Below are 25,702 nucleotides of genomic sequence, written 5' to 3'. Positions count from 1 at the left end.
CTCCCCGCCCGCCGCGCCCATTTAGCCGTGCCCGCTCCCGGCTCTCGCTGCCCGCTCCCCGCCCGCCGTTCCCTCACGTCACGGCGCCGGGCGGGGCGCGGGCCCGGGCCCGAGCGTGCGCGGTCGGCGGCCGGGCTGGCGGCCGGGCGGGCCCCGCGGAGGGAAGCAGCGCGGAGGGCGGCAGCGCCGCGGGGCCGCCGCGGGGATGAAGGACCGGCTGGCCGACCTGGCCGAGGTGGGCGCGGGGCCGGGGCAGCGGGCGGGCGGGCGGGATGGCGGCACCGTGGGCCGGGCGGGCCCCGCTCCCGCCGGGACCCCGGGGCTCTGTGCCGCCCTCCGCGGTGTCTGCGGCGCGCCCCGCTCCGCTGCTCCGCGGCCGCTGCGGAGCGCCTCGGGCGGCGCTGAATTGCGCTGAATTCCCCGGTGGTGCCGCGCCGGAGCCGCCCGGGCTGTGGCGGGGCGGGTTGGCCCGCCCGGCAGCTCCCGGGCCGTGATGCGGCAGGAAAGCGCTCTGCAAGCCTCATTTTCCGCGTGTTTACAAAATGGTAGCTGCCTCTGTTTATACGCTCCTTTCCTTTCCCCTACTTGTGCTTTGGAAACAGTATCCTAAAAAAGAAGGGAGAGTCTGGGGACAGGCACCGTCCGTCTGTCTGTAACAGGATATGGCTTGGGTAGAAAAAAAGGATATTTGAGGGTTTTTGTTTTGGGCTTGTTTTGTTTCTTTCCTGAAAAGGAATGGAAATGGAGAACGCACAGGAGTTCCTGTGATAGTTCTAGTACTCCACGTATGTGTGGAAGTTGGGCTGTGTTGAGCTGCATTCGGGTCTGGGGCTCTTTCATCTCCTGGATCATAAAACACATTTTGGAAGCTCCATCTCTAGTGATGGAATTACCAGTCTCCTTGTCTTCCTCTCTGAAAGGATGAATGGGCATTGGAAAAGTTTTAGGATTATTGAATTACAGTTTCTCTACCAGGAATGATGTTTTGGAGTCATGCCAAAAAAACAGTGTCGTTTCTTTCCAGGCTGTGGGACCACGTGCCAGATTTCGGTGCTGGTGCACACTTCCCAGACAGAGGAAGCAGCCGATAGTGATCCAAATTTGCTTTATATTTATAGTTCTGCACCCGCAGACTTAATCCTGTTCTGTGTTTCTGTAAATGGGAGAAACCAATTCCACACCCTGCCACACCCCCCTTTGACAGGGTTAAAAGTGTTTAATGCAGCTGAACAGAGGAATTTGTAAGCCAGCTTTAGTATTTGCCATCTGAAAACATTACTGCAGTGGGCTGCTTTTTGAATATATATCGGCCAGTATTGCTGAAGTGCTTCATGTGTTCATCAATGTCATTTCCACTGCAGAATTAATAAACAGTTTAGAGACTTACACATTTTCTTCTAATGAAGAAGATATTTAAACATGAAAGGAAGGTTAAAGTTACTGAAGATCTAGTCTATGTTTCATCACAATTAGAAGTGTGTGGTTGACCTGAAGTTTTGTGAAGTTGCATATCCAAGGGAGATGGATGTTCCCACTTCCATGGGCAGCTCATTGAAGTAGCAGCTTCCATCTTACATCTTTATCTGAAATAATAAAAATATAATGATTTGTAGAGTGGGTTTTCTTTCATAGAATGAATGCTTTGAACAGAGATGCTTGACACGTGGATGAGATGCTCTGAAAAGGAATAGCGAATCTAAAGAAATAATGTGTTAACTCTTGCTTGCCTGTTTTCCAAAGTGTTTAGGTTTATTGATATAGTTTCATTGTGTTGCATTTGGCTAATCATTAAGAGTAGAAGATAGACATTGTGGTTTTCCAGCAAGCCTAGGCCTGCAAAGTCTTCAGGAATAGCTGTGCCTCACCCCTTTCCCTTACCATGAGGGTTTCCTTGTTTCCTTTGGGCACACCTCACCTGTGTGAGGTGGGTCAGCTCCCTCCAGCCCCACAGAACCTCGGTGGTGCACAAGGAGTCCCAAAGACCCCAGCCTGCACTGGCCTGCTCTAACTGAGCACACCATAGCCTTCAGAATGAGCAGAAATGTTCATTTCCCGTCTCCTCGTTTGTGCGTTCCTGCATTTTACTGGGCAGCCAGCAAAACATTTTGTTGTTAGTTTTTCCTAGATCATTGTAAGGGAGAGGGAGAAATGCTGCCTATCAGTGTTTGTGGTTCATTGACACAACATTAACATAACTGCCAGATATTTTTGTTAGTGCACTATGTTTAGGCTGTTAAACAGTGGCTGGAGAAAGAAGTGGTTGATGACATGCAGATTATATAGCCTTCAGATAATGCTGCTTCCTCTTGTTTTCTTGGCTCAGAGAAGTTTTGTAAACTATGTGCTTTTTCAGAAGACAGCCACCGTTATTGTAATTGTTCAACATTAGGGGGTTATTTTAATGTCATTTCTAAATTACTCTAAGCAGGCCCAAATGAACTTCTTTAAACTGTTTGAATTGCCTTTTAATACAATTAATGGGACAATTGAGCAAATCCAGACTGGTTTTAGTTATTTTGAGCAAATAAGATAAAAAGGTTCTCTGATCCAATACCGCTTTCAGCAGTGGTTTACAGTAGATGTTTAGGGAAGAAGAAAGTGAGTAGTACATAGCTGTGATTGCAAGATGTGCTCCTAGCCTTGAGTGGTTTGCTGTTCACAGACACAGGTCTATCTGAAAGGGCTCTGAGAGAGCTGTACAATCCAATCCATGCTCAGACCTTCATTTGAGCACGTTTAGCTAGCTTCAGGTATTACAAACAGACTGCCTTTTAAAGTCTAGTAATAAAACTTATTCATACTTCCTTGTTGTTCTGTCATTTCAGAAGGAGGTTAGACATAAACCTCTGCTCAAGCAGAATGCTGGTTTAGATCTCAGCTTTGGGCTGCATTGTCCACATGGCACCAAAATTTCCCCCTTGTGACATGCTGAAGGGGATGCAGAGCTGTCTGCTGGAATCCATTTTTCATGCTTGATAGGTGAAGAATTTAAAATACTTGATTTTTATATTTCTTTACTCATGAGTGTTAAGATCTGTTACATGTAATGTTTGAAAAATGAGTAGTACGCAGCAAGTTCATATTTGAAAAATGAGTAGTACATAGCAAGTTCTACAAGTTCATATCTGACTGCAGCTTTTTTAAAGCAGGACCTGTTGCATTGATTTTTCCTAAACTCTTTCTTGGCTGGTCTCTCGGTGCCCCCAGAACCATTCAGGAGCAGGTGAAACGCCTCAGTCACAGAGGTTGGGAGTGCTAGAACTGGGTGGTACAGAAACAAGCACCGAGCGAGGCTGGCAGCAGGAGGAGAACACGGCTGTTGTTCCTGCCTGAGTCAGGCTGTGACATGAGGGTTGCTGAGGATGAGCCCTGTGCCCTCCGTGCAGTGTGAGGTGTTTTACTGGGGCTGGTGCTGCTCAGGGCTGTTAATGATTGACCTGCCCCAGCTGCCCCAGCCCTCCTGGCCCTCTGCGAGCCCTCCTTGGCCGCTGGTGCAGGAGGGTTTCTGGGCACACGGATGCTGTGAGGAGAGGCTGTAGCTCTGGGTAAGGTGCTCCTGGGGCTGGTTCCCCGGGAGAATGGTCAGCTGTGGTCAGCAGCCTGCCGCAGGAGTGATCTGCACGTGATCTGCTCTGAGAAACTGCCAACCTTGAACGCAATCTCAAGGGCAAGCAAGAGTCACGTTTTTCAGTCAAAAGCTGTTTCCAGTTCCAGAGGTCAGTCATTACAAAGAGATCTCCAGCCTGAGTTATTTCTGCAGTTCTGTAAGGTAGTGGAAGTGACAGAAGCTTCATAAACCATCAGGATAGCTTCTGCTTGGAGCTGAGAAATGACATTGGTGAGGATTTCATGACATGGTGAGGATTTCTGTAGCTTAACCCCGCTGGCAGCGAGAGCAGCACATGGCTGCTCCCTTGCTCGCCCCGGTGGGATGGGGCAGAATTCCAGAAGTGCGAGAACTCATGGATTGAGAATAAAGGCGGTTTAATTGGTAAAGTAAAATCTGCATGCAAGCAAAGCAGGAAAAGGAGTTCCTTCCTACTTCCAATGGGCATAAAAGCAGAGCTGTCACACACAACAGTGGCTTGGGAGGACAATGCCCGAACACTAAAGGTGCCCCCCTTCCTTCCTTCCTGCTGCGGCTTCATGCGCTGAGCATGATGCCATGTGCTCTGCAGTGTCCCTTGGGTCACCTGGGGGCTGCTGCTGCCGTCTGTGCCCCCCAGCTCCCTTGGAGGGGAGCAGGAAAGGCCCTGCCTCTGTAGGTCTGTAACTGAAACATCCCTGTTCATCAGCCCTGGTCCGGCACAAATCCCAAACACAGCCCAAACCCAGCCCGTGCCCGCTGCTGGGGAGAGAGTTAACCCTGTCCCAGCCACAGCAGCACCAACCCCTGGTGGGGCTGGATGGATTTCACAGTCTCTGAATGTTTATGGAGCTGTGTGTCCCAGACTTTGAGTCCCAAGGTCAAGGTATGAGCTGCAAACAGAATTTATTAGATTGCTCTTGGCATTGACGTGAAACTTTTTATCAGCTTCTTGTGATACTGCTTGTACTGGGGAGGTGAAGTCCAGGGAGAGCAGTGTGTTTCTGCTAAGCTCTGATAAAAGTGAGTTCTTGGTCAGTGGTGTGCTTGTCAGAAGAGGCACAAAAGCACATCAGTTGAAGAGAGTCAGCAAATGAGATGTATTTTAGGTAAGAGATGATTTAAGAATGCAGAGAACAGAGGTTGACAAATTTCTCAGGTGTCTCAAGTGCTGATGACTGAGGTAGGCTGTCCATAAATCCTTGAACAAATTGATCTGTCAGTGGTATCGCTGCCACCAAGTGGGACAGTGAAATACACATGGCACGGCTGTGGGCTGGGAGTCATGGTCAGCTGCCTCCCAGCTGAGCATCTCCAGAGTTCTGAGTCACATTGCTGTCTTCCATTCATCCAGGATTCACTCAGGTGTTACATGGTTTACTAAAAGCTGACATTCTGAATCCCTTAGTAGATGGTATTTTCATTATTTTTAGTCCAAATAGCTAAATATAGGATGCAGTTATGAATAAGCAGAAAAATTATCCTTTATCAGTAAATATAAACATAGTTCTTTTGCATAGATAATGAAATTAAATGTCTTTAAAGTGTAGCTCCTTTGTAAACATTAACTTGGAGCTTGTGGCTTAGTAGCAGTGCAGTCTTGGGAATGGTAAAGTTGTGGCTGACTTCCTTGGGGCACAGACTTCCTCCCTTATTTGTGTTGAGCAAGGCTGTTAATTGATGGCAATCTGTAAGGACAGATAATTTGCGTTCTGGCGTTATCTCCCCAACGTGAGTAAGTTACCAAGTGCTCAGTGGCAGCCAGCCCTGAGTGCCTGGTCCAGGAGGGCAGTGACATCTCCTGTATTTCTCCTGGGGCATCTTTGTTTCCCCTGAGCACAAACCCAGATGGGCTCTGCCCCAGGGCTTTATGCATTCCCTGAGCTTGCAGGAGAGGAGCTGGCACCAAGTCTGTAACTTCTCCCCGAGGGTTGGGCCGCTCCTAGATTGTGTTAATTGACAGTAGCTTCTTTATAAGATAATAGCAGTGTTTGACACGGGATCAAATTGCAGAATTGTCATGCAAACAGTGTGTATCTCCGGTAATTTAAGAAAACCAGAACTAAACTTCTTGGGTAATAGGATCAGAGGTTAGGAGCAGAAAGTGGGTGTTAGAAGATCAGATTGCCTTGTAAGAAAAGAAGGGTGTCTTGTAATGAAAGTCCCTTGATGACAATTATCTTGTAGCTTGTTTTTTCCTAACAGATAACCTGTTGACTGTATATTAAGGGTAATATTTTGTTCTAATTTTGACCCGCTGCACTTCAGACAGTCTGTGCTCCACGGAGGGAATGAAAGGAAAGAAGGTTGAACTCTTTCCCTTCTATGATGCCCGTGAATTGTGTATTTCCCTGTGATAAAAGCTGAGATCTGTGGGTTGGACTGGGGAATGGGGCAGAGCCTGGGTGTCTCATACATGTGAGGATGCATTTATGGCTTGGTGCAGAGTGACTGGGGCTGCCCTGATGGGAATGGGGCAGAGCCTGGGCCTCTCACCCATGTCAGGATGCATTTCTGGTTCATTTCTGGTGCAGTGCATTTCACTGGGGCTGCCCTGGTGCAGGGTGGCAGAGCCTGGGTTTCTCACCAATGCAGGGATGCATTTCGGGTGCAGTGCATTTCACTGGGGCTGCCCTGGTGCGGGGTGGCAGAGCCTGGGTTTCTCACCAATGCAGGGATGCATTTCTGGTGCGGTGCATTTCACTGGGGCAGCCCTGGTGCAGGGTGGCAGAGCCTGGGTTTCTCACCAATGCAGGGATGCATTTCGGGTGCAGTGCATTTCACTGGGGCTGCCCTGGTGCGGGGTGGCAGAGCCTGGGTTTCTCACCAATGCAGGGATGCATTTCGGGTGCAGTGCATTTCACTGGGGCTGCCCTGGTGCGGGGTGGCAGAGCCTGGGTTTCTCACCAATGCAGGGATGCATTTCGGGTGCAGTGCATTTCACTGGGGCCGCCCTGGTGCGGGGTGGCAGAGCCTGGGTTTCTCACCAATGCAGGGATGCATTTCTGGTGCAGTGCATTTCACTGGGGCCGCCCTGGTGCGGGGTGGCAGCGCTGGGCACGGGCTCTGTCCTGGCTGCCCTGGGGTGCTGCCCTTGGTGCGCCAGGGGCTCCCAGCACTCAGTCACTGCTCTCTAGGAGTCACTTGACTCCTGGGGCCTCTCTGCTTGTTTGTTTTTAGATTACAGCCCTTCCCTGGCTTTGAGGACAGGGATGGAGGTGTGTGTGCTGCAGCAGTGGGGCAGGGCTGTGGTTTCCTCAGAGCACGTCCTGGGGTCATGTCACGGATTTGTGTTTGTTGTCCTTTACAGTATAAAGGAAATGAAGATGGGGAGACAGTTATCATCGAAAAAGACCATTTTATGGATGATTTCTTCCAACAGGTAAAGTTACAGTTTTCACCATGGATTGAAGACTGACTGTTCCCTCTCTGTGCCTTTTAATTTCAGTAAATAAATTTCAGTTAATTTCAGGTTTAACAATTCATCTACACATCCTCCCCAGTATGGTTGATAATTATATGCCAAAACAAATGTTGCTAATGCTTTGTTAGTTTATTTCAGGGCATTTTCTGTGTTTATTGCAGAGAAATGTTTTTGTTTCCCTGTCAACAAGAAATTTGCTAATGAAATTTTAAAATAGTTGTTTATTAGGAATATTAACACTTGAGTTTTTGGCCATTCAGTACATATTTGCTATTACCAATACTGGGTTTTAGTTTAAAAAAATAATTACAGACTGTTTAAATGTTGACATTTCTGCTGGGGTTTCTTTCTGATGAAAGAAATCTACTACTACTTACAGATGAAATAGTTTGGGTTTTATTAGCAGGGTTTTTTCGTTTTTCAAGAAATATTGGCCCTAAGTTTTTCTAATGTCTTCTTTGCCATATTTCTCTTCCTCTAGGTTGAGGAAATTAGAAATAACATAGCAAAAATAGCACAAAATGTGGAAGAAGTGAAGAAGCAGCACAGCATTATCCTGTCAGCACCAAATCCTGAAGGAAGTGAGTAATAATTTTTAAGATATCACATAAGTGCGGCTAGATATTCTGAAATATTGTTTGCTTATTTTAGCTGTCCATAAGAATAGAACTTCAGATGTTCAGGATGCAAAATGTAACACTAAGTACACATTTTCGTTTTTATATTGAATTAATACTTTCATTTGTTTATTTTGACCTTTTTTAAGTATCATTTGAAAAAATGTGTGTTCAGAATATTTCTTGCATCATCCAAACCTTTCCTAGACCAAAACTCAGTTTAATATGGGTGGTTTCCTTCTGGAGCAGAGAGGTTGCTTAGGTTTCTCCTAGTCTGTGGAAATGCTGAAGTTGTCAGCTGCAGCTTGGGCTGTCAAATCTTTATTCCTGCGTGGCACCAGGGCCAGCTGCTGCTGCAGTGCTGGCAGATCCACGTGCAATTCCACTGCAGAACTTGCAGTTCCACGTGCAGCCCCATTTTTAGAGGCTTTACCCCAGAGCTGGAAGTGCAGTTGTGCTTTCCCAGCACAGAACTGGGAAGTTCAGGGCCCCTGCCCAGAGCATGGCCCTGTCCCAGCCCTTGTCTGTGCTCCTGGGCAGGGCTCAGAGAAAAGGGAACAAAAGATGCTGAGGTGTTTGTTGTGTGAATGTTGCAATGCTGCCTTGCCATTTATCTTGTGACTCCATCTCAGTGGTGGAAACTGAATGTGGGGTGTTATTTTATCCTCTTTTCCTTGGTGTGTGTTTGCATTCCCACAGCTGATTTTGCAGCTGCCTTTTCAGGGTCTCAGGTTTAACCAGGGCCCATCTGACTGTTCAATGGCAGCACCTGTGAGCAGTGTGTGTCCTTGGGGATGTGCACAGCTCCCCGTGTTCTGGGGATGTGCACAGCTCCCTGAATGCTCTGGTGAAAGCCCTCAGAGTGTCCCAGGCGGTGCCTGGCACAGACATGTCACTGAGTGTTAACGCAGTGCACACATGGTACACAACACTCACAGAAAAGGGGAGAGAAAGAGGGAAATCTGTGGTTTCACCTGCACTTACAACTCAGGAGCATTTAACTTTTGACTGGCAAATTGACATTACCCTGAAAGTGTTAACAAAACTGTTTGTCACCTGGTTTAGTTGAAGATTTGGTAATAATAATATTGCCGAGGTGTAAACCTGTCATGAGAAGCAAGCACCTGATGGGTGCTGTTACAAAAACAGTAAAGTACTTAGGAGTTGTACTGAATGAAATTCTGAGATTACAAGGTGGATTTGTAGACTTGCTGACTTACTATAATCAATCACTAACGGTTCAAAAAATATATTTTTTTAAAGGAACAAAGGAAGAACTCGAAGAACTAAATGAGGAAATCAAGAAGATTGCTAATAAAATCCGGGCCAGGTTAAAGGGTAAGTTGTGAGGACAAGTGAAACTCTTTGCTTTCAGAAATAATGTAGAAAATGACAATGCAAAGTAATTCCTCCATAGAGAAATGTCTTCTGCAACTGAAGTGCTTTTTTGGGGAGATGATATTTTGGAAGAAGATTAACTTTAACTGCAAAATGACACCTTTAAAATTTTTTCCAGTGTAATAGACAGTAGTGTGACTCTGTTAAGAGTATGATTGAAGCAGTTGCTGTGTTTAAAGATCTCTACCAATTACCACAATTATTTTAAAATAATTAAAATTATTTTAAAATTAAAATCTCCCCTGAAATGTTTCACATGTCTCTGGGGAACTTGTACGTTTAAAAAGTAATATTAATATTTACAAAGCAATTGAGCTGTTAAATAGCTGACACTGACTCTGTACTCCTGTGTTGTTCTCAGCTATTGAGCAGAGCTTTGATCAGGGTGAAAATGCCAATCGGACATCAGTGGACCTCAGAATCAGAAAAACACAGGTAGGCTCCCTTCAGCTTAAAGAAAGTCAGGGGGTTCTGTGGAGAATGAGTTTAACTGCTCTGAACTCATTTCAGAGCTCTTGTGGTGCTTTGTGGGGCTGTGAGTGCCCCTGGGAGGTGTTGTGTGGAGCTGTTGCTGTGTGACAGAAATGGCCTTTTCTGACATCCCTCTCTGCCCCTCTCTGTCCCTGTCTGTCCCTCCCTCACCGCTGTCCCCATGTCTGTCCCCATGTCTGTCCCCCTGTCCCCTGCAGCACTCGGTGCTGGCACACAAGTTTGTGGAGGTGATGACCGAGTACAACGAGACGCAGACGCTGTTCCGGGAGCGCAGCAAGGGCCGCATCCAGAGGCAGCTGGAGATCAGTGAGTGACCCTGTGTGCCCCAAAACCAACCAGTTACTTGTTCTTAGTGCCCCCTTGTTCAAACCAACCAGTTATTTATTGTTGGTGCCCCCCTTGTTCAAACCAACCAGTTATTTATTGTTGGTGCCCCCCTTGTTCCTTATTCATTGGTGTTCAAAGCATCAGAGATCTTGGGCAGCATCTCACAGGGTGTGAGAGAAAAGAAACAGTTTTACTGCGTGGCACAAACTCCTTGATATTGCTCTTTCTAGAACAGCTGTAAAGAAAAGAGAGAAAACTCAATAATTTCCTTTAGATTGAAAATTATTAAAGAAATTATCTTTTTCCTTTGCTTCATTGACTTCCAATGTTGCAACTTTAAATGAAGCATCAAGAAAAGCTGCATTCTGAAACAGCAAGTGTTATTAAAAGCCATTCCAAAATTAACATGCCTAACAGGATAACAGCTCTTTTTATATGGTTCCATTTTTGTCCACAAGGACACTTCATCTGGCATGAAATCAGTGCTGCTGTTACATGTGCTTTAATCATTTGTTGACTGACTCACATATGACTTACTTCAAATTCATTATTGGGAGTATTTAGAAAGGTTCCTGACTTTACTTTGAAGCACAGTGGAAAGTGTCTTGGAAAGTGTCTCTATCTTGGAAAGTGTCTAAAAAGTGCCTAAAATTAGTCTTTTTTTTTTAATATGCTCTGTAGAAATGAATATATACATTGCTGAAGCGGGGAATGCTAACAAGGGAACTGGCAAACTACAAGAAAATTTTACTTTTCAAAGTAAAAAATGTGCTTTTCAAGTTTGTCTTTAGCCTCTCATGCTAATTGTTGTCTTTATCCTAGCTGGAAAGACCACCACTGACGAGGAGCTGGAGGAGATGTTAGAGAGTGGTAATCCTTCCATTTTCACTTCTGATGTATGTATTTCTGGGCCAGTCACCTCCCCTTGCCCTGCTGCCTGCTCCCTGGAGGGTGCTGGCACTCAGGTGTGTCCCTGTCCCCGTCCCAGATCATTTCAGACTCGCAGATCACCCGGCAGGCCCTGAACGAGATCGAGTCCCGGCACAAGGACATCATGAAGCTGGAGTCCAGCATCCGGGAGCTGCACGAGCTCTTCATGGACATGGCCATGTTTGTGGAGACACAGGTACGTGGGGCTGCCCAGGCACCCAGGGCTGGGCTGTCCTCGCTCCTCCCTTGCCATGGGCAGAGCAGCTGAACAGATTCAGAGAGTGCAGATTCAGAGTGGCTCTGGACTGTGGTTAGAACAATAATAATGGAAATTAATCACTGGAGGTTCCTTGTTTTGTTGTGGACAAATGGACCGTCTCAATGTTCTTATGCTTTCAATAACTGACCACAGACTTGCCTTCCAGTCAGCATATTTGATATTTTCTTCAGTATGATTAATTGCAATATGCTGGAACATCTCTGGGCATGTTTAAGTAAGAAAAACTGTCTTGTGGAATGTTGTTAAGTCCTTGGGGATTTTGGGTTCTCAGGCACAGTGGAGTACAGGCACAGTGTCAGCAAGGCTGTGTGCACCTTGCACCTCACGCAGAAGTGCAGTTCTGTGTTCACCAGCATGAATGTAAAGGCCTTGACAAGTCCTTCAAGTCATCTCTTGTATTCATAGGCTTTGTCTTGACATGTGCATAAATCTGTTCTATTTTTAGTCTTTAAATACCAATTATCCACCAAAAGTATTCCTAACCTTGATGTTAAAATGGTTTGACTTCTGCAGGAAAGTGAAAAGAATAGCGTTAAAGAGAAACTTCTTTGAAAAGCAAGTTAGAGGAGCTTGCCTGTTTTTGGTAATTGGGTTTTGTTCTACAAGTCCTTTGTTGCTTTGATATTAAATGTTCAGCCAAGAGAAATGGGTAGCAGGTTTCTTTTGAATTACACACGAACAGAAGTTACTTGTGCATCATTCTGTAATGCTTTGCTGTTTATGCTGCTGATTATTTCTTCTGCTGGACAGAGACACAGGTAACAGACTTACTGTCATCCTTCACCAGTCCTCCATTTCACTGCCAAACGCCATTGCTCATAATTAATTTGAGTTGGTCATGCCCTGACACGCCAGTCCCTGAGCTCTGAGCAGCTCCCATGTGTGTGTGCTCCCAGACAGCTGTGGGACCTGTGTGGAGGCAGGGAGTGTCCTCCTGTCCCCTGCAGCCTCTCAGGGCTTTCTGATCCCAGTGTGCCGCTCGTCTGTGGCTGCTGGAACCTCCCTGCACACCAGGGATGTGTGAGGTGCTCACTTCTGTTCCTGCACAGGCAGAAACTCTCCTGCCCCGCTCATGAACATTCCTGGTTCCTCAGAACTGGCAGCCCTTGCTTCTCATTCCCTTTTTCCTTCACATACCAAACAGAACAAATGTCATCCCCAGTATGTGCATCCTTGACTGTGAAAGTAGTTCCTGATGTTCTAGAGCCTTTCTTTTAGATTGGTTAAACAAGGATCTGTGCATTCCAATAACCTGGTTTTCCTTCAAAATTCCATTTTAAGGGAGAAATGATCAACAACATAGAGAAGAACGTGATGAATGCCACAGATTATGTGGAGCATGCAAAAGAAGAGACAAAGAAGGCAGTTAAATATCAAAGCAAAGCACGCAGGGTATGTTGTCTCTCTGTCATTGTGCTGGGCACTATTTTAATTTAGCACAGCAGCATTTCCAATGTGAATGACTTTGCTGTAGTCAGTACTGAAAATTTATAATACCAGCAGAGGACAGACACTTCTGGGACTGTGAGAACAGATCATGCACAGCTAAGGGTGTGTTCACAGTTTTCCACTCAGAACTGCTATTACAGAGTGTAAAAACCCCAAAAGAAGCATTAATGTATTATTTCAGTGGATAAATTCCCATCTTTTTCTTATCAGCTTTCACAATACCTTAAGTTGTTCAGATTCTAAATATCCTTAAAAGTTTCTGGCTGTTTATCACAAATGAACTTACCTGAATTTAAAGCTATAAAATCAATTTGCTAGCAGAAAAAAAATAAAAGTGATTTTGCTGAATAGGCTTATTTTTTAAAAATTCTGCTTTGGTTTTTTTTTGGTTTTTAATGATTTCAGATAAATTAGGGGAATGTTCCCTCTGGAATGGGTGTGGCAGTGTGCCATGACACTGAATTTGTGGAGGACTTGAGTTCAAAGGAAGGTTCTGGCACTTTCCAGGGCACTTGCTTTGTTGTGGTATCTTTCTTCCCATCAGCCACCAAATAATATATTCTGATATCAGACTACTAAGTAGTTTATTTTTGCATTCCAATTTCCCTTTTTGATGTGCTGTGCAGTTGGGTGAGGCTCGTTCTGGTGAGCTGGATTTGAGGGAATAATTCATTTTCTATAGAGATCCACACAGAGATAACACCCCTGATCCCTTACAAAGGATCTTTTCAGAAGTGTTCAGAGAGCCCACTTAATGTGTATGTAAATGGGGATTGTGTCATCTCTGATAACTGGACAGGCATTAATCACATGAGTTTACCTGTTTAAAAACATTAATTCTTACATTTGCAAGACTATACAGATAAATTTATCTCAATTTAAGAATACAGGAGGCTTTAATAAAAGTGCTTGTGGATCTAAAAACTACTTGAAAAATTGAACATAAATGCAAGTGTTAATGTGCCTAATATTTACACTGCCTTGTTTTTTTGACAGAAAATGGTGATAATTATCATTGTGTCAGTGGTGTTGATTGCCATAGTAGCTCTAATAATTGGTTTGTCTGTGGGTATTCGGTGATGCTTGGATAACCTCAGCATGCATGGCTTCCTGCCACTGTGGCAGTAAGTAACTAATCAACTAATTTCTAATTTGGCTCTTGTTTTCTCTGTCTCCTTCTGCTCACCCTTCCCGTCTGCCCAGTGCCCTGGTGACCTGCTCTGTCACCCTGCAGGACCTGTGGCAGGTGCAGTGCCCTGGTGACCTGCTCTGTCACCCTGCAGGACCTGTGGCCCTGCTCTGTCACCCTGCAGGACCTGTGGCAGGTCCTGGTGCCCTGGTGGCCCTGCTCTGTCACCCTGCAGGACCTGTGGCCCTGCTCTGTCACCCTGCAGGACCTGTGGCAGGTGCAGTGCCCTGGTGACCTGCTCTGTCACCCTGCAGGACCTGTGGCAGGTGCAGTGCCCTGGTGACCTGCTCTGTCACCCTGCAGGACCTGTGGCAGGTCCTGGTGCCCTGGTGGCCCTGCTCTGTCACCCTGCAGGACCTGTGGCAGGTCCTGTATGTGCTGTGGGTGTGCAGTGACCCTGCTGGGACCTGCCCAGGGCACCCAGAGCAGGAGGTGGCAGCCCGCAGCCCAAGGCTGGCTCCCAGCTCTTGCAGTTACTGGTTTTGTGCTGAAGTTCACATCAGCAGACAATCTGGAATACTAAGAACACTTGGGACTTTATCCAGTGGGGGTTTCTGTGGTTTTAAGTAGAGTTTTAAAAAGTAGATGTCTGCAGCCATGAAATTGGCTATTATGGCTTGGATAACATCTTCAGTTTCTTACTTTGAAACTGTTTATTAATGCTAGCCTAAATGAAACAGTGGGAGGTAACAGTGTGTCTGGGACATGGGATTTCTGTCAGTGTTGATGTTTTTCTGAAGTCCCATTTCCTGTCCAGGCAGTGCTGAGCAGGCAGTAGCAGCTGCCTGCTCTGGGTGGGTGCAGCAGAGTGCAGCTTGCAGCATGCCCAGTCTCTGAGCTGCACCCGGAGCACCAGGAGCAGGGCCCAGTTCAGACAGCTCATCAGAAATTCACATTTCTGTACTAACACCCTTTAACACCCAGGTTTGTGCTGTGGGGCTGGAGATCCTTCTCAGCTCTGGTTTGTGGGAGGGGGCAGAATTCAGTGTCATTACCTGCAGTCAGGAATACCTGCCCCACTCACACCCTGATGCACTTGCACAGAAGCATCTCTCCTTTTTTAACCCTTGCAGCTCCTCTGAGCTAGTGCCTGCACAGTTTTTACTGACCTTCTGGTGAATTCCACGCAGGGTGCAGCTGTAAGGGCTTGAGCAGGCTGCAAATATTTATCCAAGGAGGGTGGCAGTGAGCAGCTACTTAGAGCTGACCTACATCTGTTTGTAATGATGTTTACAGAAGTTGGGCATGAGTAATAGCCAACATTCTGTAAAGGAAAATAGGGAAATGTCGCACAGATGCTCTGTCTTGTGACTATGGTTACATGTGTGTTAGAAACAGGAAATCATAGCAGTGATTACTCCTTAGGAAAAAAATCCCAGCACTCAGCTTGGGTGTCAGTCTTGCTGTGGCTCTGAGTGTATTTAATTCTGTCTCCGACAAAGTATTTCAATCTTAACTTTGCTCTCTTTTCCCTGCAGAAATTGATGTTCATAATAATATGTGTAACTGTACTGCTTCTGATACTTGGAATTATCCTAGCAACAACTCTGTCCTAGCAAGCACATTCCAAGAGTTACCAACCTTCAGGAACTCCAAAACATCTTCAGTGAAACCAGACCTTTTCCACAGATGATGCCTTACCATGATGACCTGTCACTAATGGCTAAAAGTGAAAGCAGAATCACTCTTAATGTTTACTCACAAATGGAGATCAGAATGTATTTGGGGGTGTATGGATTTTACAGCATAAACTAGACACTTGTGAGACTGAAACTTGGTTTTGAACTAAAGTAACTTTGGGTTTTTTCACATCTCAGTGTTACAGTTGCAGTAGGGAGTTGAGAGACTATTGAGTTTTGAGTGTTTGGCTTTTTTTTTTCCTATTGCTAACCTAACTCTAATCATGACTTTAAGTACCTTGCCAGTGCTGCCTTTGTTAGCACTCTTGTGAATATTTTTATGAGATGTAGCCTTGTGTTTAAGTGTATTAATTATTTAGTCACCTTAACCTATTTAAACCTTATGCTTTTTCTCCAACAAGTGCTAAAATATCTTATCCTGACAGGACTACTCCTTTAACTGCCCTAGTGCATTACTTGAGAAGAAAAATGCAAAAAAGCTTTTTTACACTTGCCAGTTTTTTTATTTTTCTGTCAAGGTTAACTGCTTTAAATGCTTCCTTCACAGTTAATAAAAAGTTAGATGCAACATTTCTGGTAAAAGCATACAGCTCTGAAATGCCGAATTTGCACTTGGGCAGGTAATTTTACAGGTAGTTCTTGTGCAAAGGAAACTGATGGATCAATTTAGCCTTATTGCTTACATGGATATGACAAAAATGACTTTGTAAAGCCAAATCAAGTTTTCTTGTTCTGGAGTTTGCTAATGTTGATGTATGAATATAGCACAGGGGGATGAGCTCCCCCAGAAGATCTGAAACTTAATACAAACTAAGACACTGATTTGTTATGAAATGTGTGTGGCTATAACATGGATGAAGTGTTTTGGTGTACACATGCCTTTGTAATGCCAGCTTGCACCACTTGAAAGCTTCAAAGAATTCAATGTACCCAAATAACTGCATTTAGTGTTACAGGTTATTTTTGTATTTTTGTGTGTAAAATATTTGTAACTTGGGTTTGTGACTCCTCGTTGTTTAAGCATATCCTTGTAGATATGTAGATACATTTACACTCTAAGAGAAGGAGAGGAGAGGATGATTTGTGCCTTTTAAGCATAGTCTAAAACTGTACTCATCAATGTGTTCAGATATTCAGCTCTCATGTTGACTGCAGTAACTCAGTCCTACCAGTTTAGAATCCTCAAACTTAGGTTTTGCTGAAAGTGTCTGAGATCAAAGTTACTCAGTAAGGGAGAATTCAGGCTTCATAAAATTCAGCAGAGTTTACAGTTCCTCTTGTATGTATGAATATTCCTGCTTTGCTGTCCAGGTATACTGTGAATATGCTGGAGCTATTCAGATGTCAAACATGTTTAAAGAAGAAAACAAATATTGTTATTATTATTATTATTATTATTGGTCTCTTTACAAGTCAGCCATAAAGAAGTCGCTTGAAAAATTCGGCTTCAACAATGAACAAATTTCTTTTACCTCTGAGTCCAGAATGCTCACTGATGTTTGGGAGGAAGTTTACATGCAAAGTAAGGAAGGATTGGTTGCCTTAATGCTCATTCTAGGTAAATACCTTTTATTCTGTAGTTTTCTAGATTTTTATCAGTAAATATTATTTATACAGATATGCAGATTAGATGGGGGGGAAATCACTCCTGCTGTTTTCCAGCTGGTTATGTAAACTGACCCTCAGAATCCTGTCCTGTTGAATTTTTCTCTCTGTAATGCAGTAATTGCCCATCAAGACCAGAAATTTGAATAGGCTACTCCACACTTTTTACTTCTTGTTGAACAGCTGCCTCAATGAGTTTGTTTTAAAGCAAAACAGACCTTTTCACATGGACCTCTTTGTTTGGAGGTCAGAGGGGAGTAAATCTCTAACCTATGCACTAATAAACTCATCCAGCGAGCCTGCTGTGTCTGCTTTGTGTCCCTGCTGTTCCTGGGGCCCCAGGAATGTTCCAGAAGTGTTGGAATGGCTTACATCAAACACAGGCTAGGGTGGCATCTTCTCTGCAACTTCTTACCAAGAAAGGTGTGGAGATAATTATGAAGAAAACAATGGGATATGTTAATTTAGGCTGTGCCCATTGGGGGAGGTTTTTAGAGAAATGTCAAGGTAAGAAACCCCAAGGTTGCAATGAGTGAGTGCTCTCTTCATACAGAAATAATTTGTGACAGCTCCTGGGACAGTCTGACAGCAGTGAGGGTTTGGGGGTTTTATACTGAGAAAGTGGAAGCAAAGCCTTTGGCTGCTGGCAGGGGGGCAGACAAAGCCATTTCTCTCCGAGCTCCCTCCCAGCTGTGTGCACTTCATGCTGCAAATTTCAGTGGGATGGGAAGGCTCTCAGAAAACACAATTAATTCTAATCGTGTTCTTCCAGGCCTTCCCTGGGATTTCTGAGTTAAGCACAGCCAGCAGTCTGGACCTGAGTCTGGGGAAAAGCTCTGGGAGCTGGAGTGTGTTTAGTGGGAGCAATCGAGCTCCAGTCCCCTCTGCAGCATCAGCTGAGAGCTGCAAGCAAGGGAGCCTGGCTGAGCAGCCAGCAGGCTGAAGGGAGAAATACACACATTAAAAAATCCCAACAAACTGCTTTTAATCTGAAAAGCTGCAAAAAACCCATTTCAAAACATCCTGGGTTTGAATCAGCTCATACAAGTGCACATTGCATTTCCAGCTCGCACGCTTGCTCTGCTTCTGGTTTTCCCTTTTGGCAATTTATTCAGAGTAGAGTTAGTGGGTAGAATCTCAGAGGAGAATAAAAGCCAGTGTTTTGAGAACTAATGAAGTAATTATCTAAAGCATTATTTACAATGATTATTTAGAAGATAATGAGACCCTTTAATTATGTTTGTTCTGCATAGCTGGCCGTTCAATAATTCAGGGTGTTGCCATACAATTTTCTCTGTTTACTTTGCACATTTTTTGTTTAGGAAAACGTCACAATTTTGTGTCGTGTGTGAAGCACAGATCTGAGCCCTCTTCTGGGCATTGTTTGTCACATGAAGATCACTGCTCCCCTGGGCTGCACCAGGGGCTTTTGGGCTCAGGCTTGTGCAGAGGGACAGAAGAAATGAAGGGGGAAATGAAGCTGCACCTGTGAAAGGCTGCTCTGGCTTTATTCCTGTAAACTGGAATATTTCCATACATCCATTACTCCCCTGATGTTCCTGTCAGCATTTCTCTCGCTGGAGCTGAAGCCTGACTTGCAGTTTATTTTCATTTTGGGAGCCGTGATGGGGATGTTTCAAATGTGAGGCTTTTAAAAAGAGCTCATTTGTGCAGGGGAAATTCAGAGCATCATTAACATTTCAGTAGCTAATAACAATTTCAGCGCAGCTGTGAGAGAGCTGCTAACTAAACCATTCTCCTGAAGCGCAGGGCAGCAGTGCCCAAGGAGTGGAGGCTTCTGCTGTGAGCTCTTCCTGCAGAGGGAGGGCAGGATGGTCAGAAACCAGCAGGGACAGCTCAGAGGGCTGCCCCAGGAGCCTGGCTGGTCATTCGGGGTCAGACCAGCTCCCACAGGGGTCTGCCGCTGCCTCCAGGAGATGCTGCGGGGCAGGCTGGGCTCCTGCTCCTCTGGGCAGACAGCACGTGGAGGAGAACATCTGGATTTCACTGGAGCGCATTCAAAATGTGTAACCCAGCATCCTTCTGGAGGATCACAAAAGTTAAAGTTCAAAAGGGTTATTAAGCAAGGCAGGGTTAGCTTTCACATGGCAAAAACACCTGACAGAAATGCATTCAAATGGTGAGCCTGCAATTAATTGTGAATAAAGTGAGATTCTGAAATACCTGCACAAGGAAAAATGGAAAGGAAAAAGGAAAGGGAAGGGAAGGGAAAAGGAAAGGGAAATTTTGGTCAGGCAGAGGCTGGAATCCCAGTGCCAACCCTCTCCCAGAGAAGGTGCTGCAGGGCTGAGGGACTGTGGCTGTCAGGTCACTTTGGGTGTCCTGTGGGGCTGGGCTGGGCTGCAGATGCAGGTTTTGGGAACCAGGAAGATGTTTATCCCCACAACAAATAATCCACAATAAGGATTTAGTTCAGTGTTTGTGTCTCTCTCCTGGCTTTCCCATGGGGCTTGCCTGGCCTGTTTTTATTCTTTATTCTGTCATTATATTCATTCTTATTTATTAATAATATATTTTATTATTATCCGCACACCTGACATCCCCATTTGTGGGGAACTGATGTTACTGTCCCAGTGCAAACATCCTAAACATCCATTGTTTAAATAATCACAGTTCCTTTTCATGTCCCCACGTTCCAAACCAGTCCCTGCCTCCTGAGCTGCCCACCAAGGGCCACACTGATTTTAAATAAATTCATTTGCATGTGTGGAAGGCGCATTTAGATACTCCCACAGTGCAGAGCTATTTCTCACCACGGATTCACACCGTGAATGAGGCTATTCCTCAATAGCCACTGATGGCAGGATTTAAAATGAGTTCACCTGAAATTAGGTTCAGAACCACAGCAAGATGCACAATGGGTTTTATAGGGCCCAGGAGAACAGGGGAGAGAGCAGGGCAGGTGTGCCATGGGGGAGAGAGAAGGGCAGGTGTGCCATGGGGAGAGAAGGACACCTGTGCCATGGGGAGAGCAGGGCAGGTGTGCCATGGGGAGAAGGACACCTGTGCCATGGGGAGAGAGGGCACCTGTGCCATGGGGAGAAGGACACCTGTGCCATGGGGAGAGAAGGCACCTGTGCCATGGGGAGAGAGAAGGGCAGGTGTGCCATGGGGAGAGGACACCTGTGCCATGGGGAGAGAGGGGCAGGTGTGCCATGGGGGGAGAAGGACACCTGTGCCATGGGGAGAGAAGGGCACCTGTGCCATGGGGAGAGAAGGACACCTGTGCCATGGGGAGAGAAGGCACCTGTGCCATGGGGAGAGAAGGACACCTGTGCCATGGGGAGAGAAGGCACCTGTGCCATGGGGGGAGAGAAGGACACCTGTGCCATGGGGAGAAGGGCACCTGTGCCATGGGGAGAGAAGGGCACGTGTGCCATGGGGAGAGGACACCTGTGCCATGGGGAGAGAAGGGCACGTGTGCCATGGGGAGAGAGGACACCTGTGCCATGGGGAGAGAAGGGCACCTGTGCCATGGGGAGAGAAGGACAGCTGTGCCATGGGGGAGAAGGGGCACCTGTGCCATGGGGGAGAAGGACACCTGTGCCATGGGGAGAGAAGGCACCTGTGCCATGGGGAGAGGACACCTGTGCCATGGGGAGAGAAGGGCAGGTGTGCCATGGGGAGAGAAGGGCAGGTGTGCCATGGGGAGAAGGACACCTGTGCCATGGGGAGAGAGAAGGGCAGGTGTGCCATGGGGAGAGAAGGACACCTGTGCCATGGGGAGAGAAGGGCACGTGTGCCATGGGGAGAGAAGGGCACCTGTGCCATGGGGAGAGAGGAGGGCACGTGTGCCATGGGGAGAGAGGACACCTGTGCCATGGGGAGAGAAGGACACCTGTGCCATGGGGAGAAGGACACCTGTGCCATGGGGGAGAAGGACACCTGTGCTATGGGGAGAAGGGGGCACCTGTGCCATGGGGAGAGAGGGCACCTGTGCCATGGGGAGAAGGGGGCACCTGTGCCATGGGGAGAGAGGGCACCTGTGCCATGCAGAGCTGGGGGCTCGGGGGCAGTTCTGGGGTTCAGAAATCCTGCCCTGCTCCCATCCAGCCCTGCCTGCCCAGCAGCCTGGGGACAGCTCTGCCAGGCCCAGGCTGACAGCTGGGCACACTTGTGCTCCCTTGACTTTGAAGCTATTTATAGAGAGATTTTGTCAGAGTTCCCATTACTGCAGTTCCCCCTAATGGGTTTTGGGGCATGGTTTTCCTTCCAATGTGAGGCAAATAAAACCACGGAACAAACCAGTCTTAGAAACAAAACATAAACTCACAGGACAATAAAATGCAGCAAGTGTTGGCATGTGTTTTTAATCACAGCTAATATATTTATATTTTTAATCCCTAAAATAACAGAAATTACTATAAACTTCAGGCAAGATTTAAGAAAATAAAGGCAAAATCTCAGTTGCCCTGCAATCCAGCTGGGTTCACAAATCCACACTAGAGCTGGGCTTAGATTCCATATCTGCTTTCTGTGTTTTGCCTCCTCAAAGCAGGTTCATTGCTAAGGCAAGCACGTGCTGACAGTGACTCAGCCCTGCGGGCCAGGATGCTTTCCTTGGGTTTCCACTGAGCATTCTTTTCTTCCTACACAGACATAAATAAGTGCCCTTGATGACTCCCCTACCATTTACACTAGAAAAGTGAATGTGGCATTATTTTAATTGCATTTCAAATCTTTTCTGTGCTTCAAGGGGAGCTGTTCCATTAACATCAAGTTCTGCCCTCACACCCTGGCACCCACAGTGCCACAGCACAGTGCAGTAATGCACAGCAGAAGAAGGAAAGCTGAACTGAATTGCTGTAAATGGTCAGTAATTGGATAATTCTGAGATCTGACCAGAGGAAAGAACAAACTCCAAACTCCTTTTCCAAAAAGACCTTCCTGCAGGGTGCTGCAAGGCTCACCTTCCCTCCAATGTGAGATCCACACTCAGTGGGACTGAACCCCGTCCTGCTGGCCAAGCAGAGCCAGCCTGACTCACAGAGAGAGAGAGAAGCTGAAAATAAGGGTGGTGTGCCTGGAAAAAAGAGATCTCACTCTCTGTTTACCCTGTGGGAGCGGTCTTGGTTACACAAGATTAAATGTTATGTAAAGTGAGAGAGCAGCTGCTCTGTCAGTGCCTGCAGCCGGCACAGAGTGAGGGGCAGGGGCAGCTCACAGGGCATCCCACAGAGCATCCCACAGAGCAGCTCACAGGGCATCTCACAGGGCATCTCACAGAGCATTTCACAGGGCATCCCACAGGGCATCCCACAGAGCATTTCACAGAGCATTTCACAGGGCATCCCACAGGGCAGCTCACAGAGCATCTCACAGGGCAGCTCACAGGGCAGCTCACATCCACAGAGATTAAGGTACATTACAGGCAACAGAGCACAGGGTCACAGGGCATCTCACAGGGCATCCCACAGAGCATTTCACAGAGCATCTCACAGGGCAGCTCACAGGGCATCCCACAGGGCATCTCACAGAGCATTTCACAGGGCAGCTCACAGGGCATCTCACAGAGCATCTCACAGGGCATCTCACAGGGCAGCTCACAGGGCATCTCACAGGGCAGCTCACAGGGCATCTCACAGAGCATCTCACAGGGCATCCCACAGGGCATCCCACAGGGCATTTCACAGAGCATCTCACAGAGCATCTCACAGGGCATCCCCAGCAGCTCACAGCTCTACATCAAGCAGTAGCTCACAACACTTCACACATCCTTCACACACACAGGGCATCCCACAGGGCAGCTCACAGAGCATTTCACAGGGCAGCTCACAGGGCAGCTCACAGGGCAGCTCACAGGGCAGCAGGGAGGACAAGCCCAGGGTGCCTGGAGGTGGAGGCACAGCCCCATCTGCCTGCAGAGAAATTGCTTTTCCCGTGACTGTGGGTGCCTCAATGTCCCTGATGTTTGCTGTGATTCATCTTTTCTGCTCACTAATGGATCCTCTCTCCAGAGCTTCCAGTGCTTCGCCCTTCGGTGGCTACAAACACGATAAAAAATGCTTTAAAAAAATCAACGAACACTTGAGTGTTTGGCAGCTCTCAGGATTTTACTGGATCCTTTATTCAACAGTTTAATGTCTGATAGAAGAAAGGCACCGGTTAAATATTCATCTGCAGAGTCAGCAGCTATAACACGCCTCAGGTTGGTTCTGTTCTCTGACTCTTCATCCACAACGAGATCAGTGTTTCCCTTGCACGGAGCTGTGCTGGTGGAGCTGCCTGAGGCAGGAGCAGTTTGTGCCCAAATCCCAGTTTGGGGCAGAAGTTTCCATAACCGAAAATTTGGAGGTTTATTGCTTTAAAGATGGAGAGTCAGTGTGAGGTGGGGCAGCGGGCACAGCTGAGGGCTGGTCACCGCAGAGACCCCCTGCCCAGGGCTGGGCTGGGCTGAGCCGAGCCGAGCCGAGCCGAGCCGAGCCGAGCCGAGCCGAACTGGGCTGGGCGGGGCTGGGCTGAACTGAACTGAACTGAACTGAACTGAACTGAACTGAACTGAACTGAACTGAACGGAACTGAACTGGGCTGGGCTGGGCTGGGCTGGGCTAGGCTGGGCCGGGCCGAGCCGAACTGAACTGGGCTGGGCGGGGCTGGGCAGGACTGGGGCGCCCAGGAACACCCCAGCACACAGCCCGGGCAGGGCTTGGTGCCCCAGCGCCCGGGGAACGCAGCCCCGGAGAGCCGCGGGCAGGCACGGCTCGGCTCGGCACGGCTCGGTCCCGAACGGGCTGTGAGCTCGGCACGGCTCGGCTCGGCACGGATCGGTTCTGAACGAGCTGTGAGCTCGGCACGGCTCGGCTCGGCACGGATCGGTCCCGAGCGGGCTGTGAGCTCGGCACGGATCGGTTCGGCACGGATCGGTTCTGAACGAGCTGTGAGCTCGACGGCTCGCTCGGCACGGTCTCCGAACGGTGTGAGCTCAGCATCTCGGCTCGGCACGGATCGGTTCTGAACGGGCTGTGAGCTCAGCACGGCTCGGCTCGGCTCGGCACGGATCGGTCCCGAACGGGCTGTGAGCTCAGCACGGCTCGGCTCGGCTCGGCACGGATCGGTCCCGAGCGGGCTGTGAGCTCGGCACGGATCGGCTCGGCACGGCTCGGTTCTGAACGGGCTGTGAGCTCGGCACGGCTCGGCTCGGCTCGGCACGGATCGGTCCCGAACAGGCTGTGAGCTCAGCACGGCTCGGCTCGGCACGGGCTGGCGGAGGGAGGCTCAGCAGCAGCAGCGCTCTGTTGCCATCCAGTGGCAAATCCATCGGTGTCCCCGGAGTCACCCGGCGTGGCTGGCTGGGGAAAAGGGGAAAGGGAAAGAAAAGAAAAGAAAAGAAAAGAAAAGAAAAGAAAAGAAAAGAAAAGAAAAGAAAAGAAAAGAAAAGAAAAGAAAAGAAAAGAAAAGAAAAGAAAAGAAAAGAAAAGAAAAGAAAAGAAAAGAAAAGAAAAGAAAAGAAAAGAAATTGTCTCCTTTTCCTTTCCTTGTGTTAGCCCCATCTCTTTGCCTGTGATTGATCAGGCAAGGTTGTCTCTTATTCACTTACAGCTGGAATGAAATGCCTGAGGAAGAAAACTTTCAAATAAAGCACTCACGCTGTGATTTCTGATAGAATTTGAATTAAATTCTTCCCCTCAGACAAAGCTTTAGCAAGAATGACATGTAAAATGAGAAATGTATTTTCTCCTTACCAGGCTGTCAACCTTTCATCTCCATTGACACTGTGATCCAATAACACTGCTGGCATCACAAAACCATTTCCAGAACTCTGCCTCCGCAGCAGAAAATGCACCTTGTCAGTGCTAAGTCTCAACATCATCAAAACATCAACAACCAATCCAAAAGCATCAAGGATCTGGAGATCCAACTGCTGCAAGGGGTGTGAAGAGCTCCAAAATCAGCTGGGAGACCTGAGGGTAGGTAAAAATCCACACAAACTACCAAAACAATGATAAAATGTTTATGATAACAAATCCTAACATCTCACAGTTCCAGTAAAATGTCAGTTCTCATCTGCTGTAGCATAACAAGTTGCATATGTCAAATTTTTATGACTCAAATTGCTAAACATGTTCTTGAGATAAAGAATATGTTTTAAAACCTTCCTAGCAGTGGGTCTGTACTGGTAGTTTAAGAAACTACTTGCTATTTTACTTTCAGAGTGACTTAATCAAATTTGTTAATATAAGTTTGCATATTTTTAAAAGAAGGCTTTCAGAAAGTTTATGACAATTTACATATTTTATCCCTGTGTGTTCCCACACCCCCCTGTACAGGTATTCATGTTTGAAACCCACCCTGACAGGGAAGGAGCAGAGCTGGTTTGGCTCAGAGCAGCACGTCAATAACTCCGTTTCACAGCGATCTGACAGACTTTCAGGGGTCAGGTTGGCCTGCTGAACTTTTGTTTTGTTTGTACAAATGCACACAGAGGAGCAGCCACGTTCCTCCAGCCTGGGCAAGCCAGAGCTGCAGAATGTGCCAGAACATTCTGGTGCAGCTGAGATCCCGAGCTGCAGATCTGAGCTGGGGCTGGAGCACAGTGTGCTCAGGGCTGGTGCTGTCAGAAGGAACATTGCAGTTTGAAATGTAGCTCAGCTGAGGGGAAAATCTGACTAGCCAAAATTAGACTCAAAAAAAAAAAAAAGAAGCCATTTATGGCATGAAGTGGTTATAAAAGTAAGAGTGCCTAGCCTGATGATCAGAGCCATAATCTAACCTGGGAATGAACACAGGAACCTGGCTGGGAGCAG

At 47.1% G+C, this 25,702-nt stretch overlaps 1 protein-coding gene across 4 annotated transcripts; it reads left to right on the top strand.

Annotated features, from left to right (window-relative positions):
* The first annotated feature begins 108 nt into the window (after nt 1-108).
* STX2 (syntaxin 2) lies at nt 109-17,254 on the top strand. 4 transcript variants are annotated; one of them, XM_030959010.1, is made up of 11 exons: nt 109-235; nt 6,897-6,968; nt 7,492-7,591; nt 8,891-8,965; nt 9,387-9,460; nt 9,715-9,823; nt 10,667-10,740; nt 10,833-10,970; nt 12,336-12,446; nt 13,500-13,627; nt 15,171-17,254. In XM_030959010.1, exons 1-10 carry the CDS (start codon nt 206-208, stop codon nt 13,581-13,583), a joined length of 867 nt encoding a protein of 288 aa, XP_030814870.1. In that variant the 5' UTR covers nt 109-205; the 3' UTR covers nt 13,584-13,627; nt 15,171-17,254. The 4 variants fall into 4 exon arrangements, with proteins under 4 accessions (XP_030814870.1, XP_030814872.1, XP_030814871.1 ...); XM_030959012.1 differs by lacking the exon at nt 13,500-13,627 and having other exon boundaries at nt 10,667-10,714; XM_030959011.1 differs by lacking the exon at nt 13,500-13,627.
* Nucleotides 17,255-25,702: the final 8,448 nt, after the last annotated feature.

Source organism: Camarhynchus parvulus, chromosome 15 (genome assembly GCF_901933205.1).
Source record: "Camarhynchus parvulus chromosome 15, STF_HiC, whole genome shotgun sequence".
Lineage (NCBI taxonomy): Eukaryota > Metazoa > Chordata > Aves > Passeriformes > Thraupidae > Camarhynchus > Camarhynchus parvulus.
The sequence above is the reverse complement of the archived record's forward strand: the minus strand, read 5'-3'. Positions and strand labels throughout refer to the sequence as shown.

Excerpts from the sequence above, each read along its gene's own strand:
- STX2 (XM_030959010.1), top strand. The coding sequence starts at position 206 with ATGAAGGACCGGCTGGCCGACCTGGCCGAG. Across the intron at positions 6,969-7,491 it reads TGGATGATTTCTTCCAACAG|GTTGAGGAAATTAGAAATAA; the intron begins GTAAAGTTACAG and ends CTCTTCCTCTAG. Across the intron at positions 7,592-8,890 it reads AGCACCAAATCCTGAAGGAA|GAACAAAGGAAGAACTCGAA; the intron begins GTGAGTAATAAT and ends ATTTTTTTAAAG.